The sequence below is a fragment of the Poecilia reticulata genome, chromosome 9 (genome assembly GCF_904066995.2).
Source record: "Poecilia reticulata chromosome 9, P_reticulata-male-v2, whole genome shotgun sequence".
NCBI lineage: Eukaryota > Metazoa > Chordata > Actinopteri > Cyprinodontiformes > Poeciliidae > Poecilia > Poecilia reticulata.
The window spans coordinates 32,982,295-32,999,735 of NC_088838.1; the positions used below are offsets into that span (position 1 = coordinate 32,982,295).

The 17,441-nt window shown below is 40.6% G+C and overlaps 1 protein-coding gene across 6 annotated transcripts in view; it reads right to left on the reverse strand.

Annotated features, from left to right (window-relative positions):
- kank1a (KN motif and ankyrin repeat domains 1a) overlaps nt 1–17,441 on the reverse strand; it is a 51,115-nt gene that overhangs the window by 14,152 nt on the left and 19,522 nt on the right. For 2 of the 6 annotated variants that reach the window (XM_008419382.3, XM_081610948.1), the window contains exon 2: nt 8,647–8,765. In XM_008419382.3, the coding sequence (XP_008417604.2) occupies nt 8,647–8,683 (37 nt within the window). In that variant the 5' untranslated portion in view covers nt 8,684–8,765. Of the gene's footprint in view, nt 1–8,646; nt 8,766–11,684; nt 11,732–12,237; nt 12,357–17,441 lie in introns of those variants that run through there. The other 4 variants (XM_081610946.1, XM_081610947.1, XM_081610949.1 and 1 more) reach the window with 4 other exon arrangements.

Consider the following 17,441-nt stretch of genomic DNA (forward strand, 5'->3'; position numbering starts at 1 on the left):
CGCAGCGCTGCTCTGCAGCACCATTGGACGGCTGCTTCGCCCAATCCGGCGCGCCTCTGCTTCCCTTCCCAAATAAGAGTCCGGCTCTTTGGCGCAGGGGAGGGGAGCTCTCCACAATAACAGTCTGTTCTCCACACAAACAGATCAGCTAATGTACATGTCAAACTTTACGCTCTGGTTTAGGATCGGCCCGATTCAGGACCAGGTGCACCATCAAATGTTTAGAGGAAAGTTTAAAGGTATAGTTTCAACAAAATTAATCATTCAAATATATGCATGGCAAAACAACATGTCTAAAGGAAAATGAAATGTTCTTTAGTTCTGAAATCAGCAAATTGTTCATCTTTAACAGGTGCAGTTTTACATATTTTCCAGGCACATAACGGCATTTTATAGAATATTCAAATGACCTTCGGTTGTTATAAAATGCTGCATATACTAAATATGACTTAGACAAAATGTGAGTTTATAATTTAACACCTTGAAATTGGGCCTCTGTCTCTTTAAGAAGCTCCTGCTCTTTCTAAAACTTCAGGAATTCATCCCAACATGGCTGACGCACAAACGGCATCCACTAGCAGTGATGGACTATGAAGCCGTTTGTCTCGGCTCAATGGGAGTTAATTTATGCTTCATAAACTGATCCAATGGACGCTGGAAAAAAAACTATCGTCATGTTCAAGTTGTGCTAAAAGCAGTTAGCAAATCAGTGAAGCTATTCAAGCCTAAAATAGCATCTCAATGCTACATATGTAGCAGCCGTTAACGCTAATGTCAGCGTCCGCATTTCAAAAGAAGCTCCATGAATGACGAGGAGTTCAGTTTACATCAATCTGATGGTTGGTGTGAAAATATCCGTTTCTGAGCTCATATGTCTATTTATTCAACAACTTAGCAGGAAAAGGACTGTTGAGACGGTGATAAATCCTCGTTTCACACTTACTTCAATAAAGTTAATTAAAACTGAATAGATTCAGTTTAAATAATTTGAATATCCTGATTCTAAGCCGTTTCTCTCCTCTCAGACAAAGGCCTCGCTGTGTTTCCTGCAGCCCGGCCCTTTAAAGAACAAAACCGTGTTCTTCTGTTTGTTTTGGTGCATGAATGATCCGCTGTGAGGCTGCAGAGTCACAGTCTGGTGTCGGCTGCATGTGGCACCAGCGCTGACGTTAACGGGGAAGGGGGGGGGGGTCGTCGTGTCGGTACCAAGAGAGCCCTGCAACAGCTGAGCGATGACCTCATCACCGGGGGACGACTGGAGGCCTCCTGCAGTCACAAACAGCTGCTCTGCTCTCGGTCTGCCAGAACACTTTCTCATCGATGCTCCGTTCCCACTTTAAGAGCGAAATCCAGCATTAAATGAGCCAAATAAAAAGCGTTTCGCCGAGTTTACGGCGTTTTCCGGCCTTTAAAGTTTCTCTGCCTGAATCCTGAATGTTTGCTCAAGACGGGAGGCTTCCTGAAGCTGCTGCCGGTAAACTTTCCCCAAACAGAGCTCCACCAGAGTGACTAAACTCTGCAAGTATTTAAGGAACTCGACAACAAAACCCCCACCTAAATAAATCTACACTGCAAAAACTCGAGCTGAGCATTTCTGGTTTCCAGTGCAAACGTCTTAGTTGCCTTGAAATCTGACAAAACTCACTTATAGGCAACTTTCCAGCAAGATGTAGAATCTTATTTTATGTCAACAATTCATAAATGTTGATGAAAAAGTTATTTTTTCACTTACAGCATGTGGAAAATATCTTGTTATATCTGCCAATAGAACTGGTTCTTTTTCATCAACATTTAGGAATCACTGACTTCAAACAAGAAAAATTAGTTTCAACTTAGTTTTCAAGTCACTGCAAAATCTTACCAAGTAGTTTTGTTTTAATTTCTATTGCTAATATCTTAATACACTTGAAATAAGACAAAACTAACCTAGAAGTAACTTTTCAGCAAGAAAAAGAAGCAAATAATTCAATAAATTGGGAAAGTAGTTCTTGTTCCATTGGCAGATTATTTAAATAATCCATCACTTTTCATCAATATTAAGGAATTATTTACCTAAAACAAGTTCTTATATCTTGCTGAAAAGTCACTTGTAAGTTAGTTTTGTCTTATTTTAAGTGAACTTAAGATATTTGCACTAGAATTAATTGGTAAAATTGTGTTTTTGCAGAACTTCAGACCTTTTACAGTGCATAAAGGAAAAGAAATGTTTTCTACAAATCATCAATTTCACAGTAAAAATAACAAACTCAAGACAAAGTGATCAACTGTAGTTAATCATCAGCTGCTCTCCGTGTGTTCGGTCCAGGATTTTCCTGGTTTTGAAGCTGAAACCACACACTAACTGGTCGCAGTCGCTTCAATGCACGTTTTTCCCTCCTGTCACCGAGTCGGCCCACACAGGAACCGCTCAAACGTTTCTCAGCCACTTCTACACTTCCCAAACATGTGCTGAACATCAGATCTCAGGAAAACGTCCAAGTTTTCCCTGGATGTGGCAGCAAGGAGCATTTTTTTAACAGCTGCTGTTTAAAAACTTCAGCAGCTCAGATGTTTCTCCTTCCTTCTGTTACGTCGCTTCGGTTCCAGGTTGATCCTCAAGGTGAAAATATACAAGCAGACGTTTGTTTATTTTTGCTCTGGCTGCGTTTAATGTTGAAGTTTAAAGCCCATAAAAGCTTTTTAACATCAGCCACAGAATAAATTCAGGGTTCTTATTTCTTCTAAGTATTTATACGAGACTTTAAAACGGAAATATTTAAATCTGCTGCAGTGCCTTCAAAGAGCAGGAGCTTCTTAAAGAGACAGAGCCCCAATTTCAAGACTTTAAACCTAAAAGTCAAATTCAATATATACAGCATTCTTATAACAACTGAAGGTAACATTGTTACTTTATTGTGCTGTAAAATACATAATACTGCCCCTTAAACTAAAACGTTTTCAACAACAAATTTTAGTTGTTGAAATCTGCATAAGCCCTGAGGAAGTGGACTACAGTCCCAAATGAAACCGAGTTTTCTGGACTGCCAGGTGTGAAAGCGCCTTAATCTCCTGTTTGAACTGAACACACTTCACTGAGTTTGGACTTCAGCACGGATGGGTGTTTCTAAATGCCTGAAATAATCTTTCCTGCTGCAGTAAAAGAAGTCCAGACATTATTAAGTTGGTGAAATACACACCCAGGTAAAGTAAGAGAAAATGCTTGGGTGGGTTGGTGGCGGGGCTGCACAGTGGCGCAGTTGTTAGAGCTGTTGCCTTGCAGCAAGAAGGCTCTGGGTTCGATTCCCGGCCCCGGTCTTTCTGCATGGAGTCTCCATGTTCTCCCTGTGCATGGTGGGTTTTCTCCAGGTACTCCGGTTTCCTCCCACAGTCCAAAAACATGACTGTCAGGTTAATTGGCCTCTCCAAATTGCCCCTAGGTGTGAGTGTGTGTGTGCATGGTTGTGTGTCCTGTGTGTCTCTGTGTTGCCCTGCGACAGACTGGCGACCTGTCCAGGGTGACCCCGCCTCTCGCCCGGTACGCTAGCTGGAGAGGCACCAGCAACCTTCCCGACCCCACTGAGGGACCAGGGTGCAGGAAAATGGATGGATGGATGGGTTGGTGGCGTTGGTGGCCCAAAGACGAGAAAAGATTTTCATGTTTGAAACTTTTATTTCCCAGAACAACCTTTCCAAAATCTAGTCATTCTTTAACTTCGCTGATTTTGTCCCCACAGCGCGAGTGAGACACATGCAGGCTGGCATTTCCTGCCTCTGCCTGCATGCCTAATTACATGCAAAAACATTAAAATAAAAGTCTGCGTTTGATCAGCGCGTCTCGCTGCAGAACGTCAAACAGGAAGCCCTCATCAGAAAACAACTGGATAACTTTAAACGAAGCACAGAGAATCTCTTTAAATCTGGAACGAACAGCTGAGATTCTGCAGGAAGTCGCAGTTCTGGGCCAAAAGCTGCAGCCAAACGCAGCAGCTTAATGCTGAACACCACGAAGCAGGCTGGAAAAAAGGGAACGTCTCAGTGCTTTACTCAGAGATGGTCCCGAAAAGCAGACTTTGGTTCACTTAGGAGCAGTGTGTGACCTAATTAAGCAGTTTGCTTTTATGCGGTTTATTGTAGGGAGAGAACAAAACCCAGAGAAAACAGAATAAATTTGTTCTGTTTTCCAGACGATTTCTGTGTTCGACATCTAAACCAGCTGCGGTTCTCCAGATAAAGTCGTATATGAGCAGAACATGGCATGAGGTCACCAGAACTTCACCGACTGCAAGTATGAAGAGTCGGGCAGAAATCAGAAACTAAAATTTAAGGCGTTGAGCTTCGTCTTTACAGCGTTGGAAAGCAAAGAGCAGTAAAATGAAGACTACATCGGTCGCTTCCCGTCGGTCTGCATCAAACATTTTCCTTTAATTTCTACCAGCCAAACTGTGAAACTACAGAAGGTGAAAAGTTTCACATGATGTGTAACTTTATGAATTCAAAATAATTTATCAAATCAATGTCTGAGCAGCAGAAACGATCAGTTGTTGGAGATTTCTGCAAATTTTTATCATCACATGATTCAATTATACACTGCAAAAACACAATACATTACTTGTATTCCTATTTCTTTTAGTGCAAACATCTTATTTATGTTTAATCTATAGATCTGCTTCAGTCTGGTTTGACAAAAGGAGACATTAAGCTGTCATTTTTATTAAATTTTAAATCCATGCTTGGATGGAGAGAGAGCGCCACCTTTCTGCAGACCATGCTTTTCCCATTCAGCCATTTTACAGTTTCTGCAGTTATTTAGTGAAAAATCATAAAAAACCTGTTTAATCCATCAGTGTGTTGGATAAACGTCACATATTTATGTCACCTGCGGATACAAAGCCGTCGAATTCCTCTTTCGTTTTGTGGTTTCTGCGTTGTTACGAAATGGAGGCCGAAGGATGGCGGATTTGTTTTATTTTTTCAAAATCAATTCTGAATTGTGGTAAATTAGAATCGGGGTTATTATGCAAATACATTTTTTAGCTAATCCACCTCATTTGCTTTTGCAGCTCTGCTTTAAATGAGTCAAAAATCTGCGCAGAGACAGAACTCGCTCTCTTCTCTGTTCCTGTCTACCTCCTCGGGGGTTTGGGGTCAAAGTTCAGGTAATATTAAAGATGCTGATCAGTTGCTCCCATTATAAAGGAAAAACTAAAGGTAAAAGAGCTTCAACGAGGTACGTTTGTGTTTCCAGACTGAAATAAGTGTTTGGATTGAGTGAGTGAGCCGTCAGGCCGCAGCAGCTAACCAATCAGAGGACGGCGTGTCTTCCAATGCTGATTACTTAACTTTGAAGACACGGCATTTTGACCAACTGGGCTCCAAACGGACATTAATCTTTCCCTACACACACATTTTGGCTCATTTGGTGGAGTTAGGAGTCCGTTTCAGATCCGAACCACGAAGCGATTAAAACACAAAGCGTCAGTCAGACTCCAACAACCCGGAGCTTCATCAATTCATCAGCTGGACAGAGGCGGCTGTCGGCAGCAGCAAGCCAAACAATGATCCCGTTTAGAGTCCGGCACACATCATTACAACCCTGCAGCAGCAACACAAACTCACTCAGCAAAGTGGCTGAATGGTGCCATGGGGAGCCTTCGCAGCCGCATGAACAAAACCGTCTCAGAGTTTAAGGACGTCGATGGAAACGTCACTTCTCTGGGTTTTCTGGTCGCATTGAATCACCAGGCAGCTGGATTTCTAAACCAACTCCACGCGGTGATTGCCTCAGATCACCAAACAACATTTATAGGAAATATCAACTCCTAAATGCAGCCACAACGCAAAAATACAAAATGTTACCAAGTAGTTTGGTTTAGTTTCTAGTGGAAATATCTCAGTGCCCTGGAAAAAAGACAAAATCAACTTACAAATAACTTTTCACAAAGATAAATTATTGACTTACAACTTATTTTATTAACTGAACCGAAACACAAAATTCTGCAGCACATCTACATGTTGAAGTTGTAAAAGTCAAGCTAGCATAGCTAACTTACTTCCCTCTCCCTCACCATTTATTTCTTAAGCGTTTTCCTGACCTTGTTATTGTCCTAGTGGCAATTGATGGCAAAGCACTGCGCAGTTTTTCTTTTACACATCAGGCGAACATGTAAGATTTAACTCGTTATATTGACAACAGCTAAAACCAAAGGAATCACCTGAAACATTTACCCTTTAGCAGCAAAAGGTGAAAACATTCCTAGCTTTCTTTTTTGTCGATTTTAATGAAACTTTAGTGTTTTTTTTGCCTTTGAGAAAAAAGGCGTTCTGCACATTCCTGCAGGGATTTAGCGGTGAAGCTCTTCCCTCTCTCCTGTTGGGCTTCGCAGGAATGCGAGTCGTCTGCAGGTGTGTGTTGGGAGCAGAGCCTCAGCTGACAGCCGATATTTCACAGCGAGGTGGAGGAATCCGTTCTGCATCCCTCAAACACAACCCAGCAGTTACTCTGGTAAGATTTAACATTCCTGTTAAAGTGTCAGACGTTCATCAGAAGAGCAAACAAACTGAATTTTAAATCGATCCGATTTAAAATATGACTCACATTTACAAGAGGAAGCAGTTAGAGCTCCAGTTTGCCTCAACATATTCAGGTTTCTGGACATTTTCAGCTCTAATTTCCAGTGATTTAAAGCAAAGCAATCACTGACTTACATTAATTTATTGTTCGTGAAGACTCTTTAGAGTCTAAAGTTTACTGATATTAACTTTCAACTTTGTAAATAAAAAGAAAACTTCATGCTAGTTTATACATCCTGAAATTGACCAACACAAACCTTTATAGGTTTAATCCATGAAATTAAAATCATTACAGTAAGTAGAATTATTTTAATGAAAATCGGCAATTTATAAACTAAAACAAAGGCAGGAAACAATTTTTGGTCAAACTGAACAGAATAAATCTGTGAAATCAGGTAGTAGAAATATAAAGAAGAAATAGAACAACTAACAACTAAACAACTAACTGAGCAACTAACTGAACAACTAACAACTAACTGAGCAACTAACAACTAACTGAGCAACTAACAACTAACTGAGCAACTAACAACTAACTGAGCAACTAACAACTAACTGAACAACTAACAACTAACTGAGCAACTAACTGAACAACTAACTGAACAACTAACAACTAACTGAACAACTAACAACTAACTGAGCAACTAACAACTAACTGAGCAACTAACAACTAACTGAGCAACTAACAACTAAACAACTAACTGAACAACTAAACAACTAACTGAGCAACTAACTGAACAACTAACTGAGCAACTAACTGAACAACTAACTGAGCAACTAACTGAACAACTAACAACTAACTGAACAACTAACTGAGCAACTAACTGAACAACTAACTGAACAACTAACAACTAACTGAACAACTAACAGAGCAACTAACAACTAACTGAGCAACTAACAACTAAACAACTAACTGAGCAACTAACAACTAACTGAGCAACTAACAACTAACTGAGCAACTAACAACTAAACAACTAACTGAGCAACTAACAACTAACTGAACAACTAACAACTAACTGAGCAACTAACAACTAACTGAACAACTAACAACTAACTGAACAACTAACAACTAACTGAGCAACTAACAACTAACTGAGCAACTAACAACTAAACAACTAACTGAACAACTAACAACTAACTGAGCAACTAACAACTAACTGAGCAACTAACAACTAAACAACTAACTGAGCAACTAACTGAACAACTAACAACTAACTGAACAACTAACAACTAACTGAGCAACTAACAACTAAACAACTAACTGAACAACTAAACAACTAACTGAGCAACTAACAACTAACTGAGCAACTAACAACTAAACAACTAACTGAACAACTAAACAACTAACTGAGCAACTAACTGAACAACTAACTGAGCAACTAACTGAACAACTAACTGAGCAACTAACTGAACAACTAACAACTAACTGAACAAATAATCACAATGCTGATATTTTTCTGGCAAATTTTTGACTTTTCAAACTGAAATTTTCTTGATTTTTCTGCAAAAGTTCTGAGATTGAGCTCAAATTTTTGAGTCCAATTGAGTTTTTTTTTCTCCCAGATTTTTAATTTTTAGGCCTCAGATTTTTTTTTTCTAGAAAATTTCTGAGAATCATTTCAAAAAGTCTATTTTTTGGCAGACATTTCCTCATTTCACCCATCAACATTGTCCTAGTTCTCTGTTGTATTAGTTGCCTCTACCCACCACAGTTAGACCCTTAACACTTTTGTCCTTTATGTGAAATCTACGAGTTTCACCTTTTAAACTGAATTCCTGAATTAAAGGAACATGAAGTTGACTCTTAACCTCATGTTATGAACTCAGCTGTTTTCCCACCACCTGGTTCTGTTGTGGGTTCATAACCAAAGCTGATGTTCTTTTCCTCTGCGACTGATCAGCCCTGGATTAGGTGAGAAAAGCTCGTACTTTCACCGATGTGGAAACTCAGAAGCCTAATCAACAACAACACGCCTGCAGCTGCATCACTTTCCACACTTCTCCATGTTTTAATGATGCTTCTGTAACATAAGAACCGTCACTGACCTAAAGGTGTGCAGCAGATAGAAGGTTTGTCGATGCTAGAAAAGGTGAGTTTACCTGGGCTGTTGCCGTTTACGTGCACCGTTTGAGCCATGGGTGCAGCTGCGTGATGTCAGTCCCACAACCAGTCATGCAGCTGGCATGCATCAAGTCCAGATTGCCATGCAACCTGCAAACTGACACAAAAGCACAAAAACAGTCAAAAACGACATGAAGTTGGCTTCGATTTGATCTACAAAATCAGTTTTAGAGGAGACAGTTAAAGCCATTAAAGCTGCAGTACGTAACTTATAAAATGTTTGTTTTTTTACATGAAGTGATCACTATGTTGTAATAGCATAAAAATAAGAGAGTTCCTCTGTCCTCTCCCAGAACGTTTGCAGAAATGCACCACTCAGTCAGAAACAACCAATCAGAGGCAGGAGGAGGGTCTTAGTGCTGTCAATCACCCTCGTGCACACTCCTCACTCTTTCTCCACAACATAACGCAGAATAACTGAAGACTTTTCAGAGGAATCATTTTAACATTCAAAAGAAAGAAAAAATATTTGCAACCGAAACACGACGATGCATCTTAAACAGACCCGAGTGAATTTTCCCACCACCTTCTTCAAACGGGACTCAACCAACTCGACTACGTTTGAACTGTTTCTACTACTTTTGCTTTGAAGATAATGAAAGTTTAAAAAGGTCAGAAGGTCGACCAGCCCCCACACATTACCTAAATTTAACAAGATTGATGTCAAACGTTTGTATAGCAAAAATGTTCATTTGTGCCGCTACCACTTTAAAAGATATTAATAAAAATCAAACAAATCTGGTGTCAAAGAACTCCATCCATCCATTTTCTAACACCCTTGTCCCTCAGTGGGGTCGGGAGGGTTGCTGGTGCCTCTCCAGCTAACGTACCGGGCGAGAGGCGGGGTCACCTGGACAGGTCACAGGTCTGTCTCAGGGCAACACAGGAAACACAACCATGCACACACACACTCACACCTAGGGACAATTTGGAGAGGCCAATTAACCTGACAGTCATGTTTTTGGACTGTGGGAGGAAACACAGTCCAAAAACAGTGGTACCAACTGCACCACTGTGCATCCCGTGCCAAAGAACTCAGTAAATATATTTGTTTTAGTATCCCAGAGGTGGGTAGAGAGCTTAGCTATTGTAATTGAATAATGGTTGGCACAGTTGGTAGAGCTGTTGCCTTGCAGCAAGAAGGTTCTGGGTTCGATTCCCGGTCTTTCTGCATGGAGTCTCCATGTTCTCCCTGTGCATGGTGGGTTTTCTCCTGGTACTCCGGTTTCCTCCCACAGTCCAGAAACATGACTGTCAGGTTAAATGGCCTCTCCAAATTGCCCCTAGGTGTGAGTGTGTGTGCATGGTTGTGTGTCTCTGTGTTGCCCTGCGACAGACTGGCGACCTGTCCAGGTGACCCCGCCTCTCGCCCGGAATGTTAGCTGGAGAGGCACCAGCAACCCTCCTGATCCCACCGAGGGACAAGGGTGAAAGAAAATGGATGGATGGATGGATGGATGTAACGTACTTTTATCGTTTACAAGTTAGAAAGGAAAAAAGTGAGAGCTAGTTTTAAGCTTGTGGTTTGTCTACTGTTGTCATAGCAACTCCATAGCAACTGCCTACCAAGATGGCCGTCGGCTACAAAGTTCCAGGAAGTGCGGCGTCACATGAGAGCTGAGTGTTGTATATTTTTTTCAGCTTAAGCTCACCGTGTGGAGCATCAATACTTCTGGACTCCAGAAATCATGTAAAATGTGATCAGAGCTCAAAGTTCATCACTGGAAATCGACAGATGCGACGGAGCGGAGCGACTCTCCAGCCACCTGGTGGACGACGAACCGTCGCCCCATCTGCAGCTTCGGTTTCCGTGTTTACAGGGGGAACCCAAATAAAGCGGCGCAGCTCCGACACCGGGCCGAGCCTGGAGGTCGTTCAATAATAGACCCGATTCAGACACATGAACCAGCCAAGACCCAAATAGACCGCGGTTATGTTCCGGAGCGCCTCGACCTCCTGCTGGGTCGCTCACTGAAATAAAGGAAATGTATTCATTCTGTAAGAATAAGAGCAAAGCTTAAAATGAAACGAGGATTTCTGCAGCGTAGAAACGAGTCTGAAGGAGATTATTTGTTAATTTCTCTCCAGTTTTATCAACTTTGGATTCTTTCAAGCAAGCAGAACAACCCAGACAAACAGGAAACGAGCAATAAATCAAACGAAATCAATAATTTCCATTTGCATAGTTTGTCATTTTTCTCTTTCTACCAAAAACTGGATGATGAAAGTTTTCAGTCTGATGTTTTGATGTCAACTAACCTTTATCTATCTCTGTTTCCAGAGATTTCATAATCCATTTTATTTGTCGTTTTGTTTATTTTGGATATTTAAAATGTCTTCCAGTGTTAAATGTTTATTAGGATTTAAAGTTTATTGATCTTTGAGAATCTGTTCTTGAATTATTTACTATTATTTTACTGAAAATGGTCCCAATGCACAACAATATCATCATTCATTGCCATAAATTCTGAGACGATTTATCGCCAACAAAATTTATTGTGACAGGCCGAATTATGAATTGCACTAAAATGTTATAAAAGCAAAAAACACTCGTAAAAATCTACATTTGTATTTTGAAATAGTGTGAAAATGTAATTTTTCTGCAAGAACATACTACTTTAAAAAATATAATGTGGCATTCATCTCTTTTGTGAACTTCACTCACAAAAACAGCTTATAATAAAAAACATCATTAGGGATAAAATGGGTTGTTCTTAAAAAATGTTCATTTTCAGAAGTGAATCATTTGAACGGCTCTTGGAAGTGAACTGATCCTGAAGATTCGGTTCATAGAATCATGAGTCCCATCACCAGTAGATGAGATCCATCCGATCGGCAAAACTAAGGAGATCTGTGATCATTTATCGGTGCATCCAAGTTAAATCAGTTCAGGATAAAATCAGAAAGCCAACTCCATGCTGGTTAACGACACACACACACACACACACACACACACACACGCGCGCGCACACACACACACACACACACACACACACACACACACACACACACAGACCAAACATCTCCCCTGTGTCCTGCTCCATGAGCTGCTGGAATGCAAACCTGAGAAAATCAGCAGGAAATCCTCAGAACGGGGAGGAAAGAATGAATTTTGCAAATCGATCAGTTATGTTGATAGAAGTCTGCATGCAAAAAAATAAAAAATAAAAATAGATACATGTTTTACAATGTATAGCCTGCAAATGCTGGAAATCTAGGAAATCTAGGTTCTATAATCTTAAATGTTGTCAGAAGCTTAAATGGAAAAAATAATGTAATCCAATCGATAATCTGCAAATGTTTGCATACAAAAAAACCAATCAATCAATCATTGACATATTCTAATAGATTATCTGCAAAAACAAGACTTCTGCTTTCATTACAAGTACTGAGAAAAACCAGAAATGTGTCTGGAAACCAGAATAAAACCAGTAAGTATCGCCGCAGCCATAAAAAGTGAATCCACTCGGTCAGCTGTGCAGCTGCAGCTTAAAGATCTTCGATAATCGGGAAGCAGGAAAAAGTGAGAAACACCTTCAGCTGGAATCAGCCCAGAGATCTGCTCTTACCTTTAGCTCTCATTCCAACGCAGGTAGAAACGAATCGGGCTGCAGGCTCCTGCTCGCCCCACCGTCCGCTGAGGACCACAGATTGGTTTCACAGCTAAGATTAGAAAACTTCCTCAGATGACAGCCAGGCGATCTGCGTCCTATAAGAGGAAGCAGCGAGCGCCTTCAGGCCGCTTGGGTCGGACCGGGCCAGGTGAAACGCAAGCATGTTGTTCGTGAGGAGAAAGTAACGGGAGGATTTTCCACTCTGGATTCAGAGGGAGGAACAGAATCACTGCTGCTGCTGATAATTTACTCTGCAAATTATCGGAAACAAACGACTGATGCAGCCAAATAATCTAATAATAAACAGATTACCAAGAAAAATAGAACAAAGATGGGAACTAAAAAACTTTTCATTATTGTCGTTTATTTTGTACATCGTTTTGTTTTACAAACAGAAAGAGGCGTCATCATAGATCCGTCCTCCTCAGACTGTTTCACTATTTCACAACAAACTCAGTGTTTGCATTCCTGCTGGTATTTGCACCGTTTTATTTCCATACTGTAAATCAGGGGTCCCCAAACTTTTTCCTGTGAGGGCCACATAACTTTTCCCTTGTCTGGTGGGGGGCCGGAGTCAGTTTGTTGGAAATTGTTGACGGGGGATGGGGGGCATTGCAGCAAAGTAACTTTAACATATGAATTCCTCCTCATATGTTAGCATAAAGGCTCGTTTTGAAGTATAAGCTGATACTTACAGGCTTCGAAGAACTCGACCTGGAATGCGGCGTTCATAACAAACACGTGTTCATCTGCTCTACCGCTAGCAAACAACCGTACTGATTAAATAACATAAAAGTCAAGCAGTTCCCTAAAAGTCCAACAGATGGCAGCAATGCGCCATGCAAAACAAAACACCCACAGTTTACAGGACACACTTCCTGCTACAGAGCCCCCTGGTGAAAAATCCACATATAAACCGGAAAATACAATATATGAAAAAAAATCTGAATGCTCTCTGGTATTGTTCAGGGGGCCGGACCAAATGTGGAGGCGGGCCAGATCCGGCCCGCGGGCCGTAGTTTGGGGACCACTGCTGTAAATAGTACATTTTAATGCAGAACATTTTGAGCAAATATAATCTGTTTTGTGCAAACTATAGTGCAGAATGGTTTGCACTAGTGTGTTTTGTGCATTTAAAAACAATATATAATTGTTGTGATAAAATTTAAAATGTACATATTATACAGTTATTTAAAAATTATACATTTTTACAAAAATATTTTTTGTAATATATATAATATATTAAATTATATATTAAAAACTTTTAAAATGTTATTCTAATCAGCTTCCCATTCCTTTGCATCAGAATATACTAGTTTTGACAACACTCCGGTATTTTAGGTTGTTATTCTCCGTTTTTCTTCTTACGTTTATATTTTAATATTTTTACATTTGTGTGAGCCTCCATCCCTCCGGGTCGCTGATCTGCCGTCTCACAGAGTTTCTCCACTGTGGGACAGTAAAGTTTATTTCCGTTTCAAGTTATTGAACGTTTCCTCAACACTGCAGCAGATATTTATCCAGCCATTCTTGGAAATTAACGCCAGTAGATTTTGCAATCTTGCATTTAATTTGTATGCAGAACAATTTATGGGTTACGCAACCACAAGCAATGAAATATTAAAATCCAAAATCGATCCTGCGGCCCAATTTTTCATCCAGGACTAAAATTGAAAATGTTTTTAGCTTTTTTTTTTGTTTGCCAGTTGAAAATGGAAAGAAGGAATGATGCACAGAAACTTTAATTCCCGTCTCCTTCAGGACTCGTTTCACTGGAAACGCTGTGGTGGGATCCTGACAGAGCTAGAAACAGAAACCCACAAGCCTCAGCGAATGAAGCAACAACATGAAGCGCAGGGGGCCTGAATTCCTCCACAACCACGCGAGACGCAGCCAAAGACACGCAGAAGAAGACGGCTAAGAAAAACTGCTGGGAGTAAATAACGTGAAAAGTTCCTTCTGGGTTTGTGTTCAACTTGGTGGGAGGAATAATTCATCAGGTCTTACAGGAAAGAAGCTCGAATGGAGCAGAAATTGTTTGCTACCGTTTTTAAAAAAATAAAAAGCAACCAAAAGGGGTGGAGCTAGAGTTCAATCACACCAGATTAAATGGAGTTTAATCAAACTCCAGTCTGTTCGTTCGTTTATGAATGAAACTCTGATGTGGACAAAAGCAGCAAACTCTACAAACTCAGCGTGGTTGAAGTGAACTCTGGTTCAGTTCGAACGCATGTGAACATCAGGCAGACCGGAGACCGCTCCAAAACCAGGAAGTGGACTACAGCGCAGGGCATTCTGGGTAAATACAACCAACACAAACGCCAGGCTAGCGCTAGAAATGATTCATATTCTTTTAACAAAGACAGACGAGAAAACCTACAACCACTAAAATCCATTCGTGTTTACATTTCCTCAGAAAAGAAGCTGCGCTGTTTTCATGTCGTTTCTCTGTGTTGTCCTTGGTGCAGCGCCCCCACAGGCCAGGAGGGGAACAGATCGCTCGTTTGGTTCGTTTGACTGAGTGCAGTGAGAAAATGAACCGCATCAGCTGAAAATGTAATGAGTAGTGAAGATCCAAACCAACAGGAGAAACTAAATCTGGTCCATTCAGTTAATATTTCTTCGTTACCGGTTGTTGCTGTTGTTCTTGTTTTTAATTTTTGTTACTCTGCAGCGTGTTTTAGTGCCACATAAAGGGCTTTATATATAAAACATATTATTATTTCAGGCGGACTGAAGGTGTCAGGTGTGAAATTGCGTCTAACTGATTCAGAGACACCAGCTGAAGCAAACCTGAACAACTTGTTTGGTTCGCCTGAAGCTGATGAACAAAAATGAAACCAGAATTTCCGTGCGCAGCAATAAGACAGGTGGCCTGTTGCTCAGGTGTGTCTGGATTTCAGAAAGACGCCCGACTTTGACGTGACCGGGAAGAAAAACAGGCACAAATCCAGTTCGCAATATTTATGCCACTAACCAAGCAAAGACGGCTGTTAGATAATCATTTATTAAGGTTTAAATCCCATCTAGTGAGTCTATATTTAAGTCACAAATTGAGCTGAGCTGAAACCAGTCGCACCGTTTCAGACTTTCCACTGAGGGAAAGACAGACTCTGGTTTGTGACGCTCAGTAAACAGCAAACGAAGCAACCAAAGGGCTGCGAATGTAGCAAACACTGCGCTGAATATTCAGCAGGCCTGGTTTTCCCCTAATAAAGTCTGAGGCTGCCGCTGTAATGGAGGAAAAAAGCCTGAAGTTAAAACCGTTTCAGCTGAAATGTTGCATAGAAAGCAGACTGTGGAGAGCGGGTGACAGCAGGATGCAGAAAACTTCCGCATTTAGAGAAAGTTTAGACGTATAAAACGAGCCTGAGACTTTGATTAAGTACGCCGTCAGAGCAAAACGGAGGAAATTAAACGTCTGAACTTTGCATCTGGACCAGATTAGAAAAGGTGTTTGAAGAGAGCAGAGGTCAAGAGGTCAAACCCCTCATCGTCGTTTTCCTCCTTGTCCTGTCCGCAGTTCTGCTTCATTCTGTTTTATCTAAAAATCACCAAAATATTTACTTCTCATTTTTCTCATTTACAAGTCGACCTTCAGGAAGGAAAGAAAGGAAAAACTGAAGAGCAAAATCTGGAAACATAAAACACTAAGAGACACAGAATCCAAACACTAAATGTTACCAAGCATTTTGTCTAGTCTCTTGTGCAAATGTCTTAGTACACCGTACGTAACTTTTCAGCAAAACACATAAGCAATAATTCTTGACACAAAAAGTACTGATGGCAGATTGTTTTCACCTAAAATAGAAAAAATGTAACATTACAAGTGAAATAATCTGCTGTTATAGTTTATAAAAGGTTTGTGTTTCCTCTTCCTCCGACACTTTAGACTTGACAGCATCTAGTACAATGATGGTTTGGGCTTTGACTGGTCCATTATTACACGTTTTGGTCTAAACCTGAAGCCAACATCTACAGTTTTCCTTTTTTCAGCCAATCAGCATCAAGGAAACTGAGCGGCGCTTCTGGATTGGCTGCCAGCCGCGTAGAAAGTAGGTGTTGTTGTTTCTCAAACTGCATTTTCTTTCAGATATTTTAGATACGAAACAAAAAAAAGAAGCAAATTTCCGAGTTTTCAAAGAATAACTTGGAGTCACGATCCACAGAAAGTATAGTAATAGGTGGGAGTGCACTGTAAAATGCAGCTTTTAATGCAGGACTGTGTTTAGCTCCAACCCTGTTAAAGGAGGCCGCCCACAGCATGATGCTGCCACCAGTAGCAGGTAGCTTGGTGTGTTGCGTTATTTTCACATTGCCAGTTTCAACAGAATGTTGTTAAGTTGTGCTTTATGTTCTTATCGTCTCATCTTCAGCCGTTTTTAAATCTGCTTCATGCATGAATCTGACATGGAAACTGCTGGCTCACGGTTTCAGACATTTACCCACTCAGCACTGTTCTGAGTTACGTCTCCGTTTCGACTCGCTGCACAAACACATTTCACTGCAGTCATTTCTGAAATCAGCCATAAATTATCTGCAGAATGTTTTTAAATTAAAAGAAGTGAAGTCACTGCATTTCAAACCTCAAATGAAAACAGTTTGGCAGCTCATGCAGCCAGATGATGAGTCAACCTTCAGCTGTTTACTCGCTGATCAAGTTATTAAACTTCCTGCTATTCTCTCTCTGCTGCAGCCACAAAACTCCAACAACAGGCTGGTCATCATGTCAAAGTGCATAAAAGTTATGAAGATCTAACAGTATCTCTCCAATTACGACTTCAGCTCTTATTATTTGTCCTTTTTTAAAAAATTTTAAAACCCTTTAATGTCTTAAAAAGAATTTGGACCATCGCTGCAGTCCAAACCATCTGCGAGACACATGCAGAAGAACCCAAATTCAGCTGAATTTGGAGTCCGCACCATAAATCAGGCAGCAGCTTTGAAAATATGTAAAAGTCGGTTTAAAATGTGGCTCAAAAAGCGGAAAAGCAGCTTCGTTTTCCTCCACGTTTCTGGATTTTTGTAAAGTTTTGTTGTCGTTTGAATGATGCCGTTTATGACAGAGCCGGACAATAAATCAATAATATGCATCACGGTAGACATGATCGATATCAATAGATAATACGGAATATTCACTATTCACTCAACTCTGAACC